At 52.9% G+C, this 25,191-nt stretch overlaps 1 protein-coding gene across 1 annotated transcript; it reads left to right on the top strand.

Annotated features, from left to right (window-relative positions):
- Nucleotides 1-2,313: 2,313 nt before the first annotated feature.
- IL10RA (interleukin 10 receptor subunit alpha) lies at nucleotides 2,314-15,620 on the top strand. Its single transcript, XM_069468883.1, has 7 exons — nucleotides 2,314-2,415; nucleotides 4,301-4,421; nucleotides 5,348-5,532; nucleotides 6,969-7,138; nucleotides 7,826-7,976; nucleotides 9,392-9,513; nucleotides 12,938-15,620. The coding sequence occupies exons 1-7, from the start codon at nucleotides 2,349-2,351 to the stop codon at nucleotides 13,868-13,870; spliced, it is 1,749 nt and encodes a 582-aa protein (XP_069324984.1). The 5' UTR covers nucleotides 2,314-2,348; the 3' UTR covers nucleotides 13,871-15,620.
- The last annotated feature ends 9,571 nt before the right edge of the window (nucleotides 15,621-25,191 follow it).

The raw sequence follows: 25,191 nt of genomic DNA, 5'->3' as shown, positions 1-25,191 counted from the left end.
GGGTTCTTAAAAAATGCCATATTCCCCCATCTCCAAGTATAAATTTCCCTCTGCCTGGAACACTCCTTATCCTCTCTTCACTTAGCAACCTCCTCCTCCTTCCTCAAGTCTCTGCTTAGATGTCACCTCTTCCAGGAAGCCTTTCCTATCCTCTCGCCCAGGTGTGGGGGAGTGCCTGTGCCCTGTGTCCCCACCTTAGCCTGCACTTCCCTTCCCAGAGCACTGACCACAGCACATTAGAATCCCTGTTCACTCTCTGTCTCTGGCTAGATTGTTTCTTGCAGGATGGAACCTTGCTTTGATCACCATTTTAGCCAGCACCAGCGGTGTCTGGCCCATAATGAGTGTGCTCTCAATGTTGCTCATATGAATAAAGAATCCTGATCCCCCTTTAAATGGTAATGGGGTAAGACTTTTAAGCTCTTATAAGTCAACAAAAAACTAAAAGTAAAAGACAAGTTCAGGAGGAAACTCACAGCTCCTTCCTCCTTAAAAACGTCAGGCAGAACGAAAAGTCATTTCAGAAGGCAGCCACGCCCCTTGGTACTCGTGTCAAAGTGGTCTGCGCAGCCTGGACATGTGTGTGTGGGGGGGGGGCACAGGTGGCGAGGGACAACCTTGCCCCTGCAGGTGTGGAAGGTGGGGTGAGGGCCCTCTGCTTCCTGACTTAACATTTTTGGAAGAGTGTCCACAACATCTTCCAGTCCCTTTTGGTTCCCCTCATTTGCCTGAAATCTTATGTTCAGAGCTATCTCTGCTGGGTGATAGCGCAGCTGGAGGCCTGACACTCACACCTGTGTGTCACTTGGCTCGTCTGAGACTTACCTCCAGGTGCCCCAAAGATGTAAGGGCATGGGAGACAAACTCTGTCCACCTCACTCTTTATTGGAGGTGACACCTGCTTCTGTGTGTGCGCGTGCGTGTGTGTGCACGCTCTTGTAGTCATATGTGATTTGCAACGGTGAGTCTGCTGGCGTTGGGTTCAATCATGCTGTTGAGCATGTGCTTATGAGTTTTTTTTTTTTCTGGTGCATATATGTGCTTGGGACTGTATGTGTCCCTGGAGTCCTGGCCTTGTGCTCAGAGGGCACAGGGGCCAAAGAAGGGTGGCTCAGGCATTTCCAGGCCAAGGCTAGGCTCACCAGTCTCTCCCTGCTCCTGGGAAGTTTCTCTGGCAGTGCCTGGTGTCAACCCGAGGCCTTAATTCACTGATGCTTTCGAGAAAGGGGCCCTAACTTGGGTGTGTTACATCAGCACTGGGTGTGTGGTGAAGGAGTTAGTGAGGCATTGTCCCTGTGGTTTGGGGAGCTCTAATCCCTCTTTACATGTTTTCAGAGTGGAAGTCTCTCTGCCCAGTGGCCTGGACTGAGAGGGTGCTAGGGTGGCTGGAGGGCGGGGGTGGGAGTTGGGGGATCGCAGCCTGTGTCTGAGGTCTACATTGGGACTAGAAAGGCCTCACTGTTGATGAGAGTCTGTGAAGGCAGAGTTGCCCCAGCTGCATGGATAGTGGAGACTGGTATCTGCAGGCTCACCAGGACACATGATCAGTCAGGGCCATCCTCAGGGGACAGCTTTTGTTGCCACACCCTCATATCGGCTGGGAGGACAAGTGCCAGGTTTTTAATGTGTGAAGATGTTTTTTATACTCTCTATTGCTTGACTGAGAAATTAAGATAGCAAATTGCTCAGGAGTACCTGTGCATGACCCAAGGGGTATGGCTGCCTTCTGAAATGACTTTTCGTTCTGCCTCACGTACTCGGGCATTGGTTTGACTCAGAGATCTACGCGGAGGTCCTCGGGCACCGCCAAGACTCACACACATGTGCTCGCACCCCCGCCCTCAGTGCCTGGGACAGTGTCCTTCCCCAGCTCAGAGCGCCCGGCCACAGCTCCAATGCCAAGCTTGCTCGCCCAGTAAAATCACCTCTGACACCCTCACCCCACCTTCCGCACCCACGGGGCAAGGCTGCCCCTCACCACCTGCGCCCCAACACACACACACACACACACACACACACACGTCCAGGCTGCTTGACCCGAGGACACTGAGAGCCTAGGGGCATGGGAAGGGAGAGTTGGTCGGAGTCCCGCCTTCGTCTCCGCCCTGGGACAGTCGTGCGTCTGTCCCCGGAGCCCGCGCGGCCAGCGCTGGCTGCGGGTACCCGTCTGTGCTCGGCCGGGACCCGGCGGCCCGGGGGCGGGGCGCCTCGAGGCCCTGCCCAGCCGACGTCACCCAGCCGGGCGCGGGGCGCGGGCCGGGTGCGCGGCCAAGGTCTCAGTCTCGGCCCTGGGAGCAGCAGCGGAGGCGCGCGGGCGGGCTCCGGCTCCGGACGATGCGGCGCTTACGATGCTGCGGCGCTTGGTAGTGCTGCTGGCCGCGCTCCTCAGCCTGCGCCTCGGCCTGGGCGCGCACGGTAAGGCTCCGGGACCGGCCTGCCCTCCCCGCGCCCGCCCCGGCCCGGTCCTCACCCCTCCGTTAAGGTCCTGCGCGCCGTGGAGAGCCCCTCTGGCTGGCCTCCCGGGGAGAGGGGCGCCCATTACCTCCCCGGCCCGCCCCGGCCCGGGGTGACCTCCCTCCCGCAGCACGGAGCCTCAGCCTCACCTGTTGTGGAGGTGGAAGAGGCTGAGATTGACGGGGGCTGGGGGTGGAGAGAGAAGTATGTGCAAGGCCAATACCCCCCTCCCCAACTCGTCGTCCCCACCTCGAGCCATACTTTTAGCCCTACCTTTTTTGTGTTAGGGTTCAAATAATGGATCTTCTTGTCCCCCTGGGGAGTGACTTTGATCTTCTGACTCTCCTTTCCCGTAGCCCTCTAATTAACCTCTTTCTGCCTTTGTCCCTTGTCACGTCGTCCCTCACTGATCACCCCCATCTGGTCCTCCCTGCCTCTTCTTTAGCCCCCAACTCATTCCCACCGCCACCTGCCTGCCGCCTCCCTCATCTCAGACCCCTAACCCAGCCGGCTGTCCGGGAAGGTTTCTGCAGCTGAGAAGAGTAAACCCAGGAGAGAGAATGAAAGGGCTTGGAGTTGGAGGGACCAAGAGCAGCGTCGGGGAGAGCAGGGCACAGAGAGGGCAGGGCAGCACGGGTCCCGAAACCGCTTCTACGTGAGGTGATGCCAAAATACAAAGTAAAACACGCAGTCAGCTGTTCACATGATCGAGAGCTCAGTCCGGGATGCGCAGCCCAAACACCACAAAGACTGACTGCGTTTTTCACTTGTTTTGAAACTGAGACACAGACTTGAGGATCAAAGACAGTATGTGAAAGAAAGAAAGCAAGAGACAGGGGCAGGTGTGTTTTCTGATGACAGAGTCGGGGTAAAAAAGGAGCCTAATGAGATGATGAGAAGTTAGAGAACAAGGGAAGCAGGAGCAGAGTCGCTGCCAAAGGGAGAGACCTTATGGGATCAAGAGGGAGAGAAGGGGAAGCACCAGCCTTGACCTTGCACGTACTGCACTCTGCTTGATTGGCGAGACGCTTAGGGTTCATGTGTTTGCTGCATTCTTAGAAATGAGAGACCAGGTTCAGTGCTGTGCTAGCTCTTTACAGAGATGTCCTCAGCCCAGCCTGTCTGTCCTCACCCAGCCAGAGGCTGGGCCTCTGGCTATAGGCAGTGCCCTTCCAGCAGCTAGGAAATGGGGCAGGCACTCAGCTTGGGGAGTCCAGGAGCCCTATGGAGAGAAACAGGCAGATGTCAACAAGCGGGCTGTCTGTGTACCCAAACAACCCCCAGGGGTGGCTCGGGCTTTAGCTAGGACAGGGGCCAGGGTGGAGACCAGGTGTGGGAATGCGGGGCTGGCCTGGGATGGTACTGGGATGGGGTTTGGGCAGAGCTAGGGACTAGCTGATCTGACAGCGCGTTGCCCACGTGCCTCAGCCCTCCGCCCCTGCCTTCTTGCCTGGGATGCCCTTCTCAGCCACCGCTGTGGCTTTTGATCACAGCACAGGGCAGTGATTTAAGGATACAGCGTTAGCTCTGGAATCAGACACAGCTGAATTCAAGTCCCCACTCTGTCCCTTGCCAGCTCTGTTGGCTCGGGCAATTCACTTAGCCTTTCTGAGCCTCCCTTTCTTCTTTGGTAAAACTGGGGTTATCTATGCCTACCGTACAGGGCTACATGATAATTAAATGGCATGTATGTAAAGGACTTAGCACTGGTGCTCAGCTTATAGTAAAGTGCTCAGTAAATGATAGCTGTTGTGTTCCTCGCCTTCCTCTCCACTCTCCTCCTCACCTCTGCAGGGAGTGGGGAGGGGACTTCTCCAAGCTCTGGAACTGACACTCTTCTCCCCAGGGACAGAATTGCCCAGCCCGCTGTCTGTGTGGTTTGAAGCAGAATTTTTCCTCCATGTCCTCCATTGGACACCCATCCCAAATCAGTCCAAAAGTATCTACTACGAAGTGGAGCTCCAGAGGTAAGGACAAGGGAGGATGGAGGGAGGAGGGAGGTGGATGAGGGGGTGGATGGCTAGCCCCCTCCTGCCTTGTTATTGAGGTGACACCAGGAGGGACCCTGATGTGCATCCACCAGCTGACAGGTACCCACTGAGACTCGTATGTGCTGAACAGTGTGCTAGGAGCTCTGGAATGAGAAGGCCAAAGTAGTGCCTTTGCCCTCCAGGCTTTTCCATCTTACCGGAAAAGCAGGAGAAGCATCCACAATATAGTTGGAGAACAGGGAAACGCTAACAACTGCAAATGCAGTTGGGGGAAGGGAGAGTCCAGGCTGTGTTGCAGGGGGTAGCAAGTCTTTCTGGAGGGCTAGGACTTGAGCTACTTATATTCCCATCTAAGAATCTTGTAGACCACCAGTCCCCAACCTTTTTGGCACCAGAAACCAGTTTCATGGAAGACAATTTTTCCATGGCGGGGCGGGGGGGGGGGGGGGAACCCCAGGGGGTGCTGTGGAGCTTATGTGGTGATGTGAGCAATGGGGAGGGGAGAGCTGTAAATACAGACGAAGCTTCGCTGGCTCCCTTGCCCACTGCTCACCTCCTGCTTAATGAAACACAATTTTTCCATGGAGCGGGGGGAGGGGTGGGGAGTGGGAGGGTGCAGCAGAGCTCTATGGCCTGGTCCCTAACAGGCCATGGACTGGTACTGTTCTGCAGCCTGGGGGCTGGGGACCGCAGTTCTAGACCGCAGAGAAATTGGTACAGGGTCTCAGAACCAAGAGAGACCCCCTCAAAATTAGATGTCCTGGACTTGAGGAAATACCCGGAGTCCTGTACCAGTTTCTGCTGTCATGGGAACTCTCTCCTCTGTCTTCTTGCTTCCCTCTTAAAGGTGGTAGGTTCGAGCACAAGTTCCTCTCCCAGCATCTACCCTGCTGTCTCCTTAGGTATGGAATAGAGCTCTGGAAGGTCATCCCCAGCTGTAGCCAGACCCTGGTGCTGTCCTGTGATCTCACCACGGTGACCCTGGACGTGTACCACAACAATGGTTACCGGGCCAAAGTCCGGGCAGTGGATGGCAGCCGGCACTCCAACTGGACCTTCGCCAGCACCCGCTTCACCGTGGATGAAGGTGCTTTTCCTCCCCAGGACCTAGAAAGTGGCTTTCAGGGTCCCTTCCAGCCAGAACCTCTAGTCTGGATCATTTCTCTCTATGCCCATAGCTCGCCATGTCGGCCAGGCGTCAGGGCCCTGGGACTAGTTGCCTGAACAGGTCTGGGACAGGACTTTGTAGAAAGTTAGATGAAAATAGCCAAAGTCATGTGAGATTTAAAAGGGAACTGGAGTTGTTTATCCTACAGAAAAGAGGTCTTGGGGTGGGTCTGGGCAGCTGAGTCACGAGGCCAGGCCCGTGAACTTGTAGGGTTTGGGGAGAGGAAGCGAATCCATAAACAGGACAACAGGCAGTAGGCAGCATTTGGATGAGGCCATCTCCCTTTAGGGGTGAACCGCTGGGGTTTATCACTTTGAAACAGGGAGGTGCTAATGAAGAAAAGTTGGGAATCTCTCTCTGGAGAGGTAAGAGGAAAGGGTGAGCCTTGAACTCAGTGGGATTCTTACATTCCACACGTTGGGACTGAGAGTGTTCGGTGTGCATGGTGAGCTTGCTCTGCAGGATTCAGAGTTAGGGCCAATGGTCTAGGAGGTCATTGGCTCCCAAATGCCTGCCCACAGGCCAGTGCTCAGCAGTTTTCCATTTGTGGTTTTAATTTGCGTTTCTTTGATGATGCTTAGCTTAGCAGGTTTTCATATATCTGTTGGCCATTTGTATGTCTTCTTTTGAGAAATGTCTATTCAAGTCCTTTGCCCATTTTTTAATAGGGTTATTTCTTTTCTTGTTATTAACGAGTTTGAGTTCCTTGTATATTTTGGATACTAGCCCCTTATCTGACGTATGATTTGCAAATATTTTCTCCCAATTCATGTGTTGTGTCTTCACTCTGTTAATTGTTTCCTTTGCTGTGCAGAAGCTTTTTAGTTTGATGCAACCCCATTTGTCTATTTTTGCTTTAGTTGCCTGTGCTTTGGGGGTCACTTCCAAGAAATCTCTGCCCAGATCAATGTCATGCAGCTTTTCCCCTCTGTTTTCTTCTAATGTTTTATAGTTTGGGGTCTTAATGTTTAAATCTTTAATGCATTTTGAGTTAGTTGTTGTGTAAGATGTGAGATAAGGGTCCATTTTCATTCTTTTCCATGTGGATATCCAATTTGCCCAGCACCATCTATTGAAGAGACTGTCCTTTCCCCATTGTGTGTTCTTGGCAACTTTGTGGGTATATGAGTTTCTTTCTGGACTCCCTATCCTATTCCATTGGTCGAGGCATCTGTTTTTAGGGCATCTGTATTTTTAATGTGCTCCCCAAGAAGTCCTTATGTTCTGCCGGGTTGGGAAACCTGTGGCCTAGGATTTAGGGTCGATAAAGCTTAACCCTGGAGGCACGGCACAAGCAGGATACCCAGGCCCCCCAGCCCTCAGGCCTCATGGTTTTGCCCCTCTTCCCCACTCAGTGACTCTGACAGTTGGCCGAGTGAAACTAGAGAGGTCCAACGGTTCCATCCTCGGGACCATCCAGCCCCCCAGGCCCAAGATGGCCCCGGCAGGTGACACGTACGAAAGCATCTTCAGTCACTTCCGCGAGTACGAGATTGCTATTCGCAAGGTGCCAGGGAAATACAAGGTATGGGGTTCCCCAGGGCCACAGGGCCAGGGCTTCTGGGGCTTTCCTGTCCCCTGGGCTGGAAGCACCTTTTCTTTGTCACCGGGGAAGTTTGCTGTAGAGCAGAGGGAGGGCCTGGGGGGGAAAGGGGGTAGCTGAAATGACCTCGGCCCTCAAAACTGTGCTCGTGTGAGATGGAGGGGGAGGCATTGCCTACTAGGTGCTGGGCACCATCAGAGACATTGTATAACCATTGCTTCTGATCCGTTGGTGGTGGACATTTTATTCCATTTTATAGATGAAATGAGACTCTGAGAGGCTGTGTAACTTACCCAGTGGCACCCCTGTTAGTGAGAGAGCTGCAATCTGCAAAATCCATCCCCTTTCCTCTCCACCACAGTTGATTCTAGCTCCTTCTGGAAAGATCTTCAGCTCCTATAAAACACTTCCTTTTCTTTTTTAATACAGAGTCAATAGAACAGCAGGAGCATTAAGAAAAAGAAAAAAAAAACAAAAAAAACAATAACACAGCCAATTATGGTGATTACACAGATCTTGGGCGGTGCTGACAATCTCAGAATTTGTTATCTTGGTTAAAACACTGGAGGGGGTTGGCAGCGACCACCTGTAAGGTCCCTCCAGCTCTCGGCTTCTGGGTGCCATGAAATACGAGAGTTTTGTTTATTGCTGCCGTTGTTTTTATTTCAGTTCACAAATAAGAAAGTCAAACATGAAAGCTTCAGCCTCCCCACTGCAGGAGAGGTGGGAGAGTTCTGTGTCAAGGTGAAACCGTCTGTCAGCTCCCGAACTAACAAAGGGATATGGTCCGAAGAGGAGTGCATCGTCCTCAGCAGGCAGTGTGAGTGGATCGGGGCTGCTGTTGGGGTGGGGGGAGACTGGGAAGGCCTCACACAATCCAAAATGCATCTGTTCATGGCTGCTGGTGCCAGGCACTGTGTTGGGCAGTGCCCCACATAGCTCTCCATCCTCACACAACTGATGAGAGAGGTTCTATTGTGCCCATTTTAGAGATGAGAGCACCAAGGTTTAGTATAAGCAGCTTCCTAGGGTTGCACAGCTAGGACTTGGCGGCAGAACCAAGGACCCTGATTCTGGGGGGCTTTCACTTGAGCACAGGTATGTTTCCCAGGAGCCAGCATCCCCCTACCAGGCCATCCTCAGTCAGCTCTTCCTCCTCTGAGCTGCGGGTACAAGGGGCTTCTCCTTATTACCTCCAGAGGAAGCAGAACTGAGCTGACTCCTCGCCTGAGCTGATAAAGTCGGCAAACACTGCTCCAGGCTCTCAGCCAGCTGCTGGGCGGTCGGGGACGGGAGGGGATATAGGACGTAGAGGCCATGGCCCTGCCCACGAGGACCTGGCAGCCTGGCTGGAGAGACAGAGTGTGCACAGAGGAAGCCGTGATGGGCAACTCAAGATAGCATATGTCAAGTGCCCGATGAATCATGCCAACAGTAAGTGCTCTGGGAGTGCCAGTCCTGTGTGAGCAGGGTCCAGCAAAGACAGAAGTGACTGCTTCTGGAGCTACAATAAATTTCAGTAGCTCACTGTCATTTAAGTCCCAATGCAGAGAAGGGCACTAACTGTATGTTAGGTGGCCTTAAGAACTTTTTATATATTTGTTCATTGATGTCACAAATAGTTTTGTTCAAATCTCAGCTATACAACTTATGAGGCATATGATCTTGGGCAAGTGACTTAACTTCTCTGTGCCTCAGGATCCTAATCTGGGAAAATGAGGGGATGGTGGTATTTACCTCCGAAGGTGGCTATAAAGATCTGATGATATAAGTACTTAATACACAATGAGTGCTGTGACCTTCACCACCACCTTATAATGTAGGCACTATAATGTCCCCCATTTTATAGATGAACAAACTGAGGCTCAGAGAGATTAAGTCATTTGTCCACATCCCATAGCTAGTAAGTGGTGAAGCTGGGATTTGAACCCCAGGTCTGCCTGTCCCCCAGAGCCTCTCTTCTTACCTGCTGCACCATCCTGCCACATTCATTGTTCCCTTTGCTGTAACGTGAGTCGTGTGCGGAGAGCTGGAAGTGGTCGGTGCGTCTAATGAAGGCATGGGTTGGAAGGCCAGGCAGGGATTTGCTGAAACCTAGACACAGCTAGAGCTGTGGCCTGGAGGGTGCCTGGGGTCACTCACCGAGTGGTTCCCAACAGTGGCCAAGGCATCTCTGGGGACTGTCCTTCCATGTCCCTTGGTGCCAGGCCACAAACACATCCCTCTGGCCTGCAGATTTCACCGTGACCCACCTCACTGTCTTCTCCGCCTTCGTCCTGCTGCTCTGCGCAGCCCTGGCCTACTGCCTGGCCCTCCACCTGTACGTGCGGCGCCGGGGGAAGCTGCCCTCTGTCCTGGTAAGTCTCGCATCTTCCCAGCCGCGCCCGCGCTCCCAGGAAAGCGGGGCGCTCTGTCCTCCCGCACAGTCCGTTCCCTCAGCCCTGGCATTCTCAGGAGATGCCATTGTCAAGCACTGTGGGGACAGAGGAAGGAAGGGGACACAAAGCCCCGTTCTGAGAACATCACCTTCTAGTGGTCCAAAGAAGACACGTGTTGAATAATCACAGACCTCAGTGACCACAAGTCATTTTGTTCTTCTCTATTAATAGTTGGCCATGGACAGACCTGTGCATGGTACCTCTGAGGCAGACACAGTTGTTGCCCTCATTTTATAAGTAGGGAAACTGAGGCACGGAGAGATTGTTGCATGCACAGGGCCACACACAGCCAGGAGTCAGGGGTGGAGCCCATTTTCTCCCTGGTGGCAGTGGGTGCTGCGCGGAGAGAGTGAACATGAAGTGCTGGCCCTGGGTTGCAGTCAGGGTGCGCGGGAGCAGAGCGGAGAGGGGCCCCTGGGGAGGAGTGTTCATGCAGGCCGCCAGGACCTGTCCCCTCCCAGGGTGTGTCCTCCTGCTGCACTGTACTGACAAGTGGTGTACCTGTTGCAAGCCACCTCCCAAACTCAGCTTGCAGGGATTGAGCAGCATTTTCTAAACCTCAGCCTGTCTCTGGCCTCGAGTTCAGGCTGCATCAGAGGCTGCCCTGCCCACCCTGGCCCTGCAGCTGGTGTAACTGGGTGATGGCCGAGCGCTCAGCTGGGGACCCAGCTCTGTCAGCGAGGCAGGGGCCCTAGAGAAGCTCACAACTGGAAGGGGAGCCTCTAGAAGGATCCTGGGATCGCTAAGAAAAGTAACAAGAGAGACAAAGGCTCTCTGAGATTATTTTGAGTACGAACTCCAGGAAGTGTGTGTTTGCAAAGGGTTGGTGGGTGGGAGGACGGGACTGCCTGGTCTAATTAGGGTCTTCGTCTAAGCAAAACAGAACTGTGTTCCCAGCTCCAGTAGCCTGGGTAGAAAAGTATGATGAGGAGGCTGAGAACAGACAGCCCTACAGCCTTAGGGGATTGTAAAGTTCTTCCTAGTGTCTAGCTGAAGTGTGCAACTCACTGTCCTTTCTCTGTGCTCTTGGGAGATCCAGTTTGACAAACAAGTATTCATTGGCCCATGTCACAAGCACTTAGAGCGCGTACTGTGTGCAGGGCCTGGAGCCGGGCTGGTGGTGGTTTAGGGATGAATGCGCCCTGGAGCCTGTCCTCAGGGATGGGAGGTGGGGACACGATAACTAGAAAGCAGACGGGTGGGGGAAGGGTGGTCCTGGTACACTGGATGGGAGAGTCTCAGTCAGGGATCAGGAGAAGCATCTAGAAAGAACGAGGTGGCAGTTGAGCTGCGGTCACTGAACACCTATTATCCGCACGTGCACAATGTTGTCTGGGAAGCAGCTGATCAGTGTGGCCCCTGGTCCCACAGGCTCGGTTACAGACAGTGTGTAAGCAGCTAGCGTCGATGCAAAACAGGGAGGTAGTCAGAGAGCAGTGTCCTTCGACTTCTGTTTTTTTCTTCCTTTCGGTGCATCAGAATCACAGAATTGACTGGTCTGTGAGGGTTTTTTCTCCTCAAGATAAATACAGCCCAATTCCCTTCCTTTAATGATCACAGTCATTACTAACTCTATTAATAAATTACGATGTACAGAGCACTTCCACATTCAGTAGTTTGCTCTCATTCGTTAGCCGGTTTGATCAGATCTTTCAACAACCCATTAAGTAAAAACAAGGTTAAGTGTTGTTGGCCAAGCAAGGCATTTCAAATGAGGACAGTTGAGTACAAATTCCGGGTTTGTTCTTTGCTTCTATGTGACTTTGGACGAGTCATTTAACTTCTCTGAGCTTCGGTGTTCTCCTCCAGGAAGCAGAGGTAATAACACTTCCCTTACAGAACCATTGGAGGGTAACATTTAATTCCGCATATATTTATTGAGTGCTTCCTCCATACCACAGTTTGTTCTAAGTACTTTACACGCATTAACTGCCACATAAGGAGGCAGGTACTGTCATTATTTCCATGTCACAGATGAGGAACTAAAGCACAGAGAAGGTAAGTCATTTGGCCAAGGTGACAAAACTGATAAGAGTCAGAGCTGGCATTTGAACTCATGAAGTCTGGCTCTTTAATTACCAAGAGATGTGATAGTAGTAGGGACTCAACCCATAGGAGTTGCATTTGAGTCATCACGTACCAAGGAAATGAGGGGAGATGTGCAACAGTGAGTCAGTAAGTCAATCAACAAACCTTATGAGTGCCTGCTGCATGCCAGTTCAGTTTAGGTTTGGGGGACAGAACAGTAAACAAGACTAAACAGTTCCTGCCTTCAAGGAGTTTATGTTGTTTTGCAAGTAGGGAGTGAGTAAGTTTATGGTGGGGGTGCAGAAAACAAATAAGTGAAATAATTCCAGGAACTAAGTATCATACTGGGAAGAAGTAAACAAGGTTAATGTGAAGAGGGGCTGGAGCACTGCTTTGGCCAAGGTGGTCATGAAGGCCTCTCTGAAGAAGTGACATTTGAGCTGACACCTGAACCGTGAGGACACAGCCATACAAAGTGCCAAAAGAAGAGTATCCCAAGCAGAAGGAGCAGCACGTGCAAAGGCCCTGCCACAGCACTGTGCTTGATGTGTTCTGGGACAGAAAGAACACAGTGTGCCTAGGAGAGAGGAGCAAAGGGGAGAGGGGTTACATGGCTTCTCTGGGACCCTTAGCAATTAATGGGGAGCAGGTCTTTGGCCGCTAGTTCTGTACCTGTTCCACCACCCCATACCGCGGCCACCCTGTCTGTGCGGGTCACAGCTCAGGGAATACAGGAATTAGCTTGATATCTCACAGCCAGAATTTTAAAAAATGAAATGGGTAGGATGGAATAGAATAGAATAAAACAGAACAGACAATACAGCATGGCACACAGGTCATAATGATAAGTATTATTTTGTGAAACTGGTTTCAGTTATTTATATATGAGTTATATATATGTTATATATATATGTAACATTTATTTCTTATTTTGGGTCATATTCAAAAAGCTTGAAACACATTTCTAGATGGGTCTAGCCTGCCCTCAGGTTTGAAGAGCACTGTGGAGGGAGCCACCTGGGAACTTTCACCATTCCCGGAAGGTTCCATGGTGCCTGCCATTCCTCCTGGGCTCCAAGAATACAAGCTTTATATGCATCTTTCCTGAACCAAACTGAGAATTGCATTAGAAAGAAAACTTGAGTCTAAAACCAAAAAAACAAAACAAAAAACCAGACTAAATCGCAGTGTAATGCAGGCTCTGCAGTCCCCTCTACTGAAGTTCTCCTCCTGGACTCGGGGCCTCACCTGGCAGCACTGGGGTGGGTGCCCGCAGGTGACTCCCGCCTCTCTCACTCTGCGCTCTTCTCCCCAGGTCTTCAAGAAGCCCAGCCCCTTCATCCTCGTCACCCAGCTTCCCCGCGCAGAGACCCAAGACACCATCCACCCCCTCGATGAGGAGGCCTTCCCGAAGGTGTCCCCGGAGCTGAAGAACTCGGACCTGCACGGCAGCACAGACAGTGGCTTTGGCAGCACCAAGCCATCCTTGCAGACTGAAGAACCCCAGTTCCTCCTCTCTGTCCCCCACCCCCAGGCTGGGGGGACTCTGGGAGACGGGGAGCCCCCGGGGCTGAAGGACAGCTGCAGTAGCAGCAGCAGCAACAGCACAGACAGTGGGATCTGCCTGCAGGAGCCCAGCCTGAACCCTGACATGGGGCCCACCTGGGAGCAGCAAGTGGGGGGCGACTGCAGGGGCCAGGACGACAGTGGCATTGGCCTAGTCCAAAACTCTGAGGGGCAGACTGGGGACACACAGCATGGCTTAGCCCTGGGCCACATCAGTCCCCTGCCACCTGAGGTACCTGGGGAAGAAGACCCAGCCTCAGTGGCATTCCAGGGCTACCTGAAGCAGACTAGAGGCACAGAGGAGAAGGCAACCAAGGCAGGCTGCCTGGAGGAAGAGTTTCCCTTGACAGAAGGACTTGGCCCTGAATTCAGGATGTGCCTGGATGCTGAGGCAGGCTGGCCTCCACCAGCCCTGGCCAAGGGCTATTTGAAACAGGATCCCCTAGGAATGACTCTGGACCCCTCAGAAGCCCCAACTGACCAACAGAACCAGCCAGCTGAGGAATGGCTACTGCTGGGCTTGGCCGGCTGCAGTGAATTGGGAGCATGTGACTGGAGCTTACCCCATGATCTGGCCCCTCTGGACTGTATGGCAGCCCCAGGCAGTCTCCTGGGCAGCTTCAACTCAGACCCGGTCACCCTACCACTGATCTCCAGCCTGTACTCGAGTGACTCAGGCTAAGCAGCTGCTTTGATTTCAGCCATGCCTGCCCCCTGCCTGGACCAGAAGGAGGGGCCCCAGGAGTCAGCAATGAAGCGTGAGACAGTCTGGCACTGTTCTGCAAGCCCACTGGGGCCAGCCCTAGCTAGGCCCTGCAGGGCTGGCCAGGGTGTCCGGGACAGAAAGAGGTCATCTCACTCCACCGGTACGGGGAGTGTGGGTGGCATTGGCTTGTTCTGCTGACTAGGGTGCCGCAGACAGGCAGAGCTGAGGCAAGGAGGGAGACCTCCCCCTCCTCTGGACTCCTTCCTTATTGCTCAGGGAAACCACGGGGTTTTCTGGAGTTGCGGTGAGGCCACCAGGCTGAAGTGAGCTTAGTGTTTGCCCTTCAGCCAGCCAAGTTCAGGGCCTCCAGCAGGAGGGTGGGCTGAGAGCATGGAAGCCTCGGGGCCTTGCTGCAGGAGTCATTTCTAGGGGCAAAAGGAGAAAGCAGAGGCCGAGTTTGATCTCTGGGATGGTCACATGGAGAAGCTCCCTACTGGCAGGCCTCTCAGGCAGGGAGCTTGTCACTGGAAGGTCTTAAGGTATATCTGCCCTGGACAGTCAGTCATCAGTGCATCATTATGGAACCACAGGGGGACACAGGGAGCTGAGATGCTGAATGGAGCATCCAGCTCAGAACCGTCCCTCTGGTGGGGTCTCTGGTGTCCGTCTGCAGACATCTCCCCTCTCTCCAGCAAGCAGGGCAGCATCCCCGTGGGACGCTTGCTGTGGCCAAGTCACTCACACCCCCACCCTGCTGCCTTACCCTCTTGCTGACAGTTCCAGCAGCTTCTGGGCTTGGGCACCAGCTCGGGTCAGCCTCAGAGAGCCAAGGTTGGGACCTGCACTTGCAGACCCGGAGAACCGGGCACTGGGCAGGGGTCACTGCTCTCTCAGTGTTCAGCTTGGACCATCTACTTGTCAGAGGCCTCAGTTTCCCCACCTGTGAAATATGGACTCCACCTATAGGGGGTCTTCCTTGCTGGATGTTAGCCACGCTGGCCTCTAGGGTAACATTCTGACCCTGCCTGACTCTGGACTGGGAGGCAGTGGACTCCAGAAGCCATCTTCCCAGAGCCAGCTTCTTTCTCATGCCGGGGGATGACAGATCTAGCAGGAGTCCGTGACATCACGCCGGGAGAGTACCAGTCCCTGGGCCCAGGAGGCGGGCAGGCGTGGGCCCTGCGTCCCAACTGTCCATTTGAAATCTGTCTTCAAGCAAAGGCAGTTCTCTGTGCACAGGCACGGGAGCTGAGAGGGGCCACCAGCCAGTGAGTGCCCTCCAGAGCCATCTCTTAGCCCTGCGTTTCTCAGTCACACTCTGCAAATGGACATCCTGGCCCAGGGAATCCAGCCATGACCCCCGCCCTACTGCCAAGACACCCTCACGTGCCAGTCTGATAGCTGAGCTCCCTCTGCAAGGGAGCAGTCCTCGGGGTCCCTTGAAGGCCTTATTTATTTATTTTGTGCTTTTATTTATTGAAGAGGTAGCGAAGTACAGTGAAAGAACTCTGGGTCTCTCGGGAGCCCTGGAGTTCTAGTTCTGACTCTGCTGTTTCTAGCTGTGTGACCTTGGGCAAGTCATTTTTCCTCTTGGAGCCTCAGTTTCCTCATCTGGAAAACAACGACTGACTTGTCTAATCCGTAGGGATGCGAGGTGCCACTGAGGAAATGGTTGTGAATGTGCCTTGAGCACAAAGCTCTGTAAATGAGTGATGTATGTTTTGTATTCTAATAAATTGTCAAAACTGCAGGAATCGTGTGAAACCAGTCAGGTTCCTGATGATTCAGTGGCTGGTGGAGGGCTCGGTTGTTGATAATTGAGGATGATAACGAATGGGATGTGTGACAATGCTTTAAGGAAACAGGACTGAGGACTCAGGTTCAAATCAGACAGACCCAGCTTCAAGTCCTCATGCCGACATGCGTTGTCTGCGACCTTGGTCAAATTGATTAACAGTTTCCCCATCTGTACATGGAGTCGACAGCTCCTCATGGGGATGTTGTGAGGTTTAAATGCAAGGCGAGATGGAGCGATTTTCTTGGAAACGGGCGAAAATGAAAGAGATGAGTATGCAGGGCCGGGCACGGTGGCTCATGCCTACAGTCCCAGCTACTTGGGAGGCTGAGCCAGGATGATTGCTTGAGCCCAGGAGTTGGAGGTTACAGTGAGCTGATTGTGCCACTGCACTCCAGTCTGGGTGACAGAGCAAGACTCTGTATCTAAAAAAAAAAAAAGCATTCAAAAGGGCTCTTTCAGAAGACCGAAAAGGAAACGGTGGCAAGTACAACGTGACGATTTGGATGTGAATTCTGACAACTTGGAAAGGAGAATCTGTAAGCTTCTCCCTTCCAGGAAGACAACAAATCAGCCCTCCCTGGAGCCCATCACCTGCCCCCCTCGCCCTGGAGGTGTGTCCTGGCCCGGTGCTCATCAGTGCGGAAGCCATCTGCATTTATTTACTCTAGAAGCAGCCTGCTCCTTCCACGAAAAGCCACATGTGGGTTTGAACCTCTCCCCAGGCTCAGCCCAGCGGGTGGAGCAAACCCAGGCCTGCGGCTGAGCCTCCCGTGTGCTTTACTCTTGGTCCCAACCTGGATCCCCAGGGAGGTGGCTGGGGACACCTCTTCTCTTTTCCTTGGTGTCATCTCCAGCCATGCCTCTCATTCTGAGAAAACGATGGTTCTGGGGAAGCACTGATCCTTATCACCTTCGGAGAACTTGACTGACATCACACAGATTTTGAACCTGCTCAGACTTTTGCCCTGTAGGCCTCCTTGGCAAGGTTGGAAGTAGAAGGGGGGGTTGGTCGCCTGTTCCGAGAAGTCAGGGGTTGGAGATGGCTGATTCATGGAAAAGGCCCCTGACGCAGGTTGGGTGAAGACTGACCAAGGGGTGGCTATAAAGATGCAGAGAATAAGAGGAAATATCTTCAAGAAGCTGGAGCCGCTTTTGCTGGAAGAGCAGGCTGCAGAGTGGCCTGCGGTGCAGAATGGAGTCAGAAGTCGCACTCAGTGCGTGCGGGCTGTGCTGTTCCTCTTCCAGGGCAGCCGGCCCCTGCGTTGTAGCTGCTCGCTGAGCCCCCGCGGCCGGGCCTGGGGAGGAATGGAGAGTGTTCTTCCAAGCAGCCGGGGCTCATAAGACACTTCCAGACTTCTTGGGAATTTGGATTAAAGTCCCCAACAGAAGGCCCCGATTGTTCTTCAATTGAGAAACCTCCTTCAAGGGCTTTTCCAGGCTGAAGAATGCGTGATTCTGTGTTTCTGTGAGCGAATGGAACTTCCTCTTAGTAAAGAGAGAGGGGAAATGGGCCGACATTGACTGAAGAGGAAATTCTATTGAACTGTGTTTTCCCAACTTTGTAAATAACTGTAGTCACAGAGTCTCCCTTGTCCTCCCGAAGTGTCGCTGTGCCCCTGCCCCCGTGCACACACTATCGCAGAACACACACATCCCCGGGAGATCGCGTCCCACCCACAGAGCCCGCACTGCACGGCCGGGTGGAAGCTCTCTGAGTCCCGCGTGTAGACAGATGGCAGAGAAAGGGAAGCTGTAGGCTGTGCCCACCCACAGCAGATCTGTAACCGTGAGAGGCAGGTCCAGGCAGTTCGGGCCGATTTTATCTTTTATCTTAAGGACACTAGGTGCTAGGGAGCTTGACTCATTCATTTCCTGTAGTGCTCATGGGTTTAAAGACGCAAGCCCAGTGTGGGGTTTGAAGTAAACCCACAATTTAGAATTCAATGCATTGTTATTAATGCCCTATGGCACCTTTCCTCACTGTCAGCTTGATCTGAACGTCACTTAATTTCCCATAAACCCCCAAAGGATTGTGGAACCCAGTAAGCAATGGATGAGAAAGGGTTGGGAGGGATGGAATCGGTGTCTGAAAGAGATGACTGTGGCCAAAGCATACGCTGTGAATCAGAGGGGAATGAGGCAGGGGGCAGGGAGCCCTGGTTGGAGGCTTTTATTGTAGTCAACATTCCATTCTTTCAACAAATGTATTGTGAAGCACCTACTATGTGCCAGGCATGGTGTCCATCCCTGGGTACAGAGTGGTGAACAAAAGAAGCCTGGCTTCACGGAGTGTGACATCTGGTTATGAAGAGAAAAGTTGAGCAGATAAACACACTAACAGATATATTGTTACAATCAGTGACAAGTGGTGTGAAAGAAACTACTATCCCACACGAGGAATGAGGCAAGAAGCAGAGAAAAGGGGTAGGAGGCTATCTTAGCTCGGGCTACTCTAACAAAATACCACAGACTGGGGGTCTGAAACAACAGACATTTATTTCTCACAGTTCTGGAGTCTGGAAGTCCAGGGTCAAGGTGCCAGCTGATTGAGTTCCTGGTGAGGGCTCCCTCCCTGGCTTGCAGACAGTTACCTTCCTGCCGTGTCCTTACCCGGTGCAGAGAGAACAAGCTCTGGCCTTTCTTCCTCTTCTTATAAGGGCACTAATCCCATCATGGGGGCCCCATCCTCATGACCTCATCAAAACCAATTACCTCCCGAAGGCCCCACCTCCAAATACCATCATACCAAGGGTTGGGGCTTCAACATGTGAATTTGGAGGGACACAAACATTCAGTTCATAACGGAGGCTTACACAATAGTCCAATCGAATGACAATATTGAGCAGGGGCAGTGAGAATGGAGAGAAAGGGACAGACGGAAAGGACATTTTAGAGGAAGAGTTGGCACAATGGAGTATCAGGCTGGAGAAAAAGAAGAAGATGGAATCAGAGGCGATAGTCACGCTTGAACCCAATGATGAGAAAAGTGAAATACGGACATGGAAGGGAGACACAGGATTGAGGGGAGAGGGGAGATGGCAAATTCTGGCTTCACAATGTCAAGTCATCCAACGAAACATCCCCAACCCCCCTGCAGCCAATATGCCGCTAGAATAGCCCTCTGATGGCTTCCTGCCTTGAGGAAAAGCTGGGTGCCATCCCTTTGGCTCATACAGTGACAAGAGCCATGCCTGTGCTTGGCTCTCAGAGAGCCCAGCTAGGAGCCTAGTTGGGGATCCTTACAGCAGTGGTCACCAACCTTTGTGGCACCAGGGACCAGTTTCATAGAAGACAATTTTTCCATGGTGGGGGTACGCAGGGGGCAGGGGAGAGGCAGGGTGGGGAGGCGGAGCTCAGGGGGTGGCGTGTGACCCTGTTTCCCTAACAGGCCATGGACTGGTACCTGGCCGTGGCCCGGGGGCTTGGGGGCCACAGGCTTAGACAATGACAGCCCATCCTTGAGGGTGCAGCTGAGGGTTCCCTCAGTAAATTATCTGATCTGCAGAGCTGAGAGGCTCTGGAGTGGGCAGGAGCAGAGGAGGGGTACAGGCTGGTGCGTACTCGGCAAACGCCTGGGTACAGAGTGCCACACCCGTATGCCCCCATCTGCACAGGGCAGGAGGGGATGGTGGAGCTTAAGGCCTCACAATGGCCCTGGAGAGAACAGGAACATTCTTCAGGATGCTGCTGCCTGGTCACCCCAGCCCCTGGCAGTATCCCTTGCCCTCCACTTCCCCACATCCCTCTAGCTACCCTCTAGGGCAGAGTTTCTCAAAGGATCCCTTGCATCAGAATCACTTAGGGGTTCCCAGGTTTGGGGCTGTCAATAAATAAATAAGAATCACTTGGGGTATTTGTCATCCTAAGTGTCCTCTCAAGGCCCAGAATTTCTGAATGCTAAGGAAACAGTTTACTGGCGATCACGCTGCAGATGATTCCGGCACACACAGAAGTTTGAGGGTCGCTCCTTCAGGGAGTAACCTGATGATTTGCTGTTTGTTCTGTTGAAATTGATCCTTCTCTCCCCATACCCCCTAAATGGTGTCACCAAGTCCGATGCTGATGGCTTCCAAATGTCCAAGCAGGGTTTCTCCCCTGAACTCTGCTCAGCTGCCGCCTCCGCAGCCCCCTTTGACTGTCTGGTGTGCGTTCCGAGGTCACAGTGTCTGCGATAGCACCCCCACAGTGTCCCTCCCCCCGTCTTCCCCACCTGAGCGAATGGCACCACCATTCCCCAGTTCAGGCTGCACACCCAGGAGTTAGCCCTTCCCGCCCCACATCTGATCCCTCAGGCGGGTCCCATCCGCTCTACCTTGCAGATAGGTGGTGAATGCAGTCACTTGTCAGCTCCCCCACTGTCGTCTGGCCAAACCATTGTCCTCTCTCCCTGGACCTCTGTGAGTCTCTATCCTGCTCCCTAAGTCTGATCTGCAGGTCATAGCCAGCCTGATGTGGGCACAGGGCTCGTGGACTGGAGGAGAGGGGCAGAAAGCAGGTAGTGGGCACTGGAGGCGGGACTTTGCCAGCACAAAGTGAGCTGGAGCCCACTCAGGACTGGCTATCACAGGTGGGGCTGAGAGGACGTGAGGTCGGTGTCAGAGGAGTCGGCTGTGCGTGCTGTGCTGCAGATGGGTGCAGGGTCGACAGTGTGTGCAGACGGGCACTGGGCCCAGCCCGAGTGCTCTGGGAGGGCTCCCCGGAGAAGACAAGCCAAGGGTCCTGAACACCTGGCCAGTGCCACCCTTCACAACCCTTTGAAAGGGCAGTGTCCCCTCACTGACGCTACCGTTGACGGCTTCTGCTGCAATGACTCCTCCAGGGACACCATGCACATTGGCGGCTGGATGGACTACCACTGCAAGGTTGTTGGTCTTGAAATGCCACAAGGGAAGATGACAGGAAGAGACTACAGCCTCAGGGGGTAGAAAGAATGCTGGACTGTCCCTCAGGAGATCTGGGTTCTAGGCTCACCCAGCTCAGTCACTGTCCTCTTGACACGAATGTCATGTCAGTTGTGGGCCCTCAGTCTTCCTATCTGTCAAACGGAAAGCGTAGTCTTCAAGCTGACTTCTCTCATTCATGCCTGGGCATGTCGCTGTCATTGAGGGTGCTACAGTCAGGGCTCATTGCACTGTAAGGAAGCTCTTTGAGAGCAGAAACCTCTCCCAATTTATCTCTGTATCCTTTGCACCAGACCAGTGCCTAACACGTAGTAATTTTGATGAATGAATGAATGCCTGAATGAATGAATGAATGAATCTCCTCCAGTTGCAGGAAAGAACTTGAAGAAGCATGATATCGAAACATGAAATGGCAATGGTGGTGATGGTAGTGTGAGGCTGAGACCTTACACTGAGCCTAAAATAAAGCAGGCGGTACAAAAATAGGAGTTTAAATTTTATTTTCAGGCTTGTCATCTTCTCAGCTTAGTCATATTATACCATGATAATTCCCTTCTCTGCTGTCTTCACCCTATACCTCTTGGGTTTTGTAGAGACTTCAGACCAAACAGGAAGACTAGAGCAAGGGGATGTGGTCGGGAGACGAGGCAAAGACCATGAAAACATTCAACACGCAGTCATTCACTCCTTGGGCAAACCTTCATTGAGCACCTGCCATGAGCAGGCCCTCTGGGAATACAACAGGCAGCCAGACACAGAGGTGTCTCCGCAGCCTCCTCCCCCAGCCCACCCCTGCCCCAGCACCGTGGAACTGAAGTTACTCAAGCTCTGAAATAGTCACACAGCTGGAAGGGACTCAGAGTCCTCAAGTTCAAGCCTTATACAAACACGGCACCTGGGGCCCAGAGAGCTTGAGCTCACCAGCTACAAGGGAGGAACTGGGAGTAGAATAGAAGATGAGGCTTCTTTTATTCTCCACCCATCTCTCTCCCAGGGTCTCCCTGCTAACATTGGAGAAACCTTGTCCTATGCTTTGGGAAGGCAGCGACAACCCCCATAGCTCTGCAGATAAAAATCCAGGAGACAGGGAGTCCTTGTCCAAGGCCTTGGCCTCCAGCACCGCCCCACCTGTTGTTTTGCTGGCCCGCTGCTACTCTGGGCAGGCAGAACATTTTCACTTCTTGTCCCCAAGTGTGAGAATTCACCAGGCCACTGACTTCCTGTTTTGCACCACCAGATCTATTCAAATATCACCGCTTCTAAATGGTTTTTGATCACTAAGCAGTTTTTAAAAGTACAGTAATGATCCTCCCATCTGCTCCCACTTTGAGTTTCTCAGACCCCCGGAGCAGAGAGAGGGCCACCGTAGACTCTGGCCTCCTGGCTCTGTCACCGGGCTCTCTCCACTGCCACTAGCATGGGGCAAGGTCATTAAGACTTGAAGGAGAACCAAGAGGAGAGGAGAGCCCCCTCCTCACTCCCAGCTTTGTCATGGTTTTGACCACTCCTTAGATAGAAAAGTCCCCATCCATGTGCTGTGTCTCCAGAAATGTAACTGATCATGCACACATGGTTGAACAGGGTCAAGGATTGGGAGAGGAGATGAAAAGTTTTGGTTTTCAGAGCCCTCAGGATTGGACTGGGGATGAAGCAATGCCCAAGATGCCAGGGAGAGACTGAGTGATCCTTCACCATAATTTCCTGAGAAGTTCTTGGCTGTGGCCAGAGCCATGCAAGGCACCGTACGGAACTCAGAAGAGGTGTAAAACCTGATTCTGCCTGTAAGAGGTACCCATGAAACAGGAGAAAGCAAGGTTAATCTCAAGAGAGACTGGATGCCTCCAGGGCATCTAGCACAGTTCCTGGCATATTACAAGCTGCACGAATGAGTGAATAAATGAATGCAAGGAAATCATCAGTCTCCAAGTTTTGGGAGCCAGAAAGTATTTGTAATTAAAATCAGAAGAGAACAAGATCTATACGTCTGAAGAAGACTCCCTGGAGAACTGAAATTTGAGCTGGCATGAAAAATGGGCAGAATTTGATGATTTGGAGGTCAAGGGGGGTATAACAAAATAAAAGAAAGAAAGAGGAGTGGGTCAGGGAGAAGCTCAGAGCTGAGGATGGGGCCTGGGGAGGCCTGGGCTGCTAGGAGCCCTTCTCACCACACCAAGGGAGCAGCAAAGGAGATTAGGCACCAACTGAAGGGAGGAGTCTGGTTTCTTGGGGGCCAAGGATCTCAGGGTAGCTGCCAGCTTGGACTGAGACTAGAAGTGGGTGACCAAGGATTATAAAGAAAATAAATTCTTGCCAGCCTTGAGCAAATCATTTCACCAGACTCTGACCTTCTGTTCTCTCACCTGTGAGGCTGCGGGGAGGACGGTAGGCTATGCATATGGAGCCCCTGTCCTGCACCAAGGTGTGCTTAGCAAACGTTAGTGAGTCACCCTCCAGGGAAAGAATGGTGGGACTGGTCCAGTCTTGGATCCTGGTCAGATATATGCAGGGTCAAGGAAAGGTTGAGTAATATTGAGAATCCTAGACCATTGGGGTCTAGAGGAACTTCAGCAGTCACCTTACAACTGCCACCTCCTTGCTCCCTGGTGGTCTAGTGACTAGGATTCAACTGCCACATATTAAATTAGAAAGTTATATTGACACTTTGTCCTTGCATCTAATTGTTTATTGAACACCTACTATGTGCCAGGCCATATGCTAAACACTGAGAATGCAGAGATATATATATTTTTAAAAAAACAGACAAGGTCCTTGTTTTCCTATAGGTAGGAGCGAGGAGAAGCCTTGGAGAAATAGTCCAATTTTTTGATTTCCAGATGCTGAAGTAGATGTCCAAAGAGGAGGAGTGAGTAGACCAGGGCCACACAGCATGGCAGGGCAGGGTCAGAACCAGACCTCATTCTTCAGTGTTCAGCCCTCACCCCTCTGGGCCCTGAGGTCGGCCTGCAGCTGGGAAGCCGCAGACTCTCCTCAGGCTTCAGTGCGGCCAGAAGCCAGCTGTGGAGCCTTGGGCAAAACACACCACCTATTTGAGCCTCAGTCTCCCCCTGTGTAAAATGGGGCCAATAACAATCCCTGTGTCACAGGGTTGTCACAGGCTCAAAATGCAGGGACATGCATGAAAAGTCTCTGTACTCTGCAGCCTGGGTACCGTGCAGGCAGCCTCTGCTCCTCCTTAGGCCACCCAGGAGTCTTTTTCCAGGATAAAGTAGCCTTCCGTGGCCACACTGGGTGTTTCTTCACTACTTAGCAAGCATTTATTGAGTGCCTCCTATGTGCTCCAGGGTTAGGGGTTGCTAAAGACCTGTGGGACATATAACCTTGCTCACAAAGGGCTCAGCCTGTCGAGGAACATTACAAGTGGAGGAAACATGGCCACCTGCACTTAGCTTCAGAATGGGTGGTATCAAGTCTCAAGCCCTGAGGGAAGCCACAGGAAAGATGCGACTTAAGACACACCGTGGAGACTTGATGTGGCCGGGAGGGGAGGCCCAGCAAAGGCACCAAAGAGGAATAGGGTGGCAGAGGAACTGGGTGTGGCCAGACTACAGAACTGCTGGCTCTCGTGCCTGTCTCCGGGGCCTTAGGGCCAGTGGAATGAAGAATGGTAAGAGGAGGGGAGGGAGGTGCCAGGAGAGGCCCTGGCATGGCCGCGGGTCTAGGGGCCCAGCCAGTGCGTAGCCCAACCAGACCTGTGGCTGGATTTCTAGACATCTGCTCCCTAATCATTTCTAAACAAGCTGGAATCTGCCCCTTTAGAGCCCTCAACAGAAACATGTAGAGTCCCAGGGTGGGGCCCGGGGCCCAGGGACGAAGAAGGCTGTGCCAGCCAGCGGCCTGCGGAAGTAAGGAAAACGAGGGGGAGGCAGAGAGGACAGCGAGCACGTCAGAGGGCCCTGAAAGAGGAAGTGGCCCAGTATCAGTTCTGCTCCCGAGGATGGGAAATACCCTCTGTTCTCCCAGCCCTTGGCAGCTGTCCCTGTCTCCTCACCTGAAGCCAATCAATAGACGTGGAGTCAGGGCCACCTGGGTCCTGCTCCGTCCTCCTTTCAAGTTTCCCCAAGGCCACTGAGTCCTGAACACTTCCAGGGCCCTGGGGTGGCCCTATGTGGACTGCAGACCCCGTCCCCATGCCGAGCAGGACATAGTTGAGAGTTTTACTGGGGCTGGACACCCCATGGGTTAAGAAACAGGGACCAGTCCTCAGAACGGAAATCCAAGGAAGAAGGAAACCAAAATCAACCCTCCTCCCCTCCACCCACCTCTTCCAAGAGGCCGTCAAGGAAGGGAGGGGATCCCAAGCCACTAAAGGCTCTTCCCCACTCCCACCTACTTGGGGGTTGAAGACCCAGTTGAAGACCTCCCATCCAGAGACTTGGTTTATTATTAAGCCAGAGCCTGACCATGCTGGGAGAATGGCTCTCAGAGGCTGGCAGGAAATGGGGTAGGAGCTGGTAAGGCTCCTCTCCTTCCTTCCTGTGCTGTCTGCCAGACCCAAAGCAGGAGAGAAACAGGGCCTCGGGGAAGGGGAGGATGGGCAGATGGATCATGACTTCACTTCTCCCCAGTCCCTGGCCTGG

This window comes from Eulemur rufifrons, chromosome 6, assembly GCF_041146395.1.
Source record: "Eulemur rufifrons isolate Redbay chromosome 6, OSU_ERuf_1, whole genome shotgun sequence".
Lineage (NCBI taxonomy): Eukaryota > Metazoa > Chordata > Mammalia > Primates > Lemuridae > Eulemur > Eulemur rufifrons.
This window is presented reverse-complemented; position numbering and strand designations above follow the sequence as displayed.

Excerpts from the sequence above, each read along its gene's own strand:
- IL10RA (XM_069468883.1), top strand. The coding sequence starts at position 2,349 with ATGCTGCGGCGCTTGGTAGTGCTGCTGGCCGCGCTCCTCAGCCTGCGC. Across the intron at positions 7,977-9,391 it reads CATCGTCCTCAGCAGGCAGT|ATTTCACCGTGACCCACCTC; the intron begins GTGAGTGGATCG and ends TCTGGCCTGCAG. Across the intron at positions 9,514-12,937 it reads GGAAGCTGCCCTCTGTCCTG|GTCTTCAAGAAGCCCAGCCC; the intron begins GTAAGTCTCGCA and ends TCTTCTCCCCAG.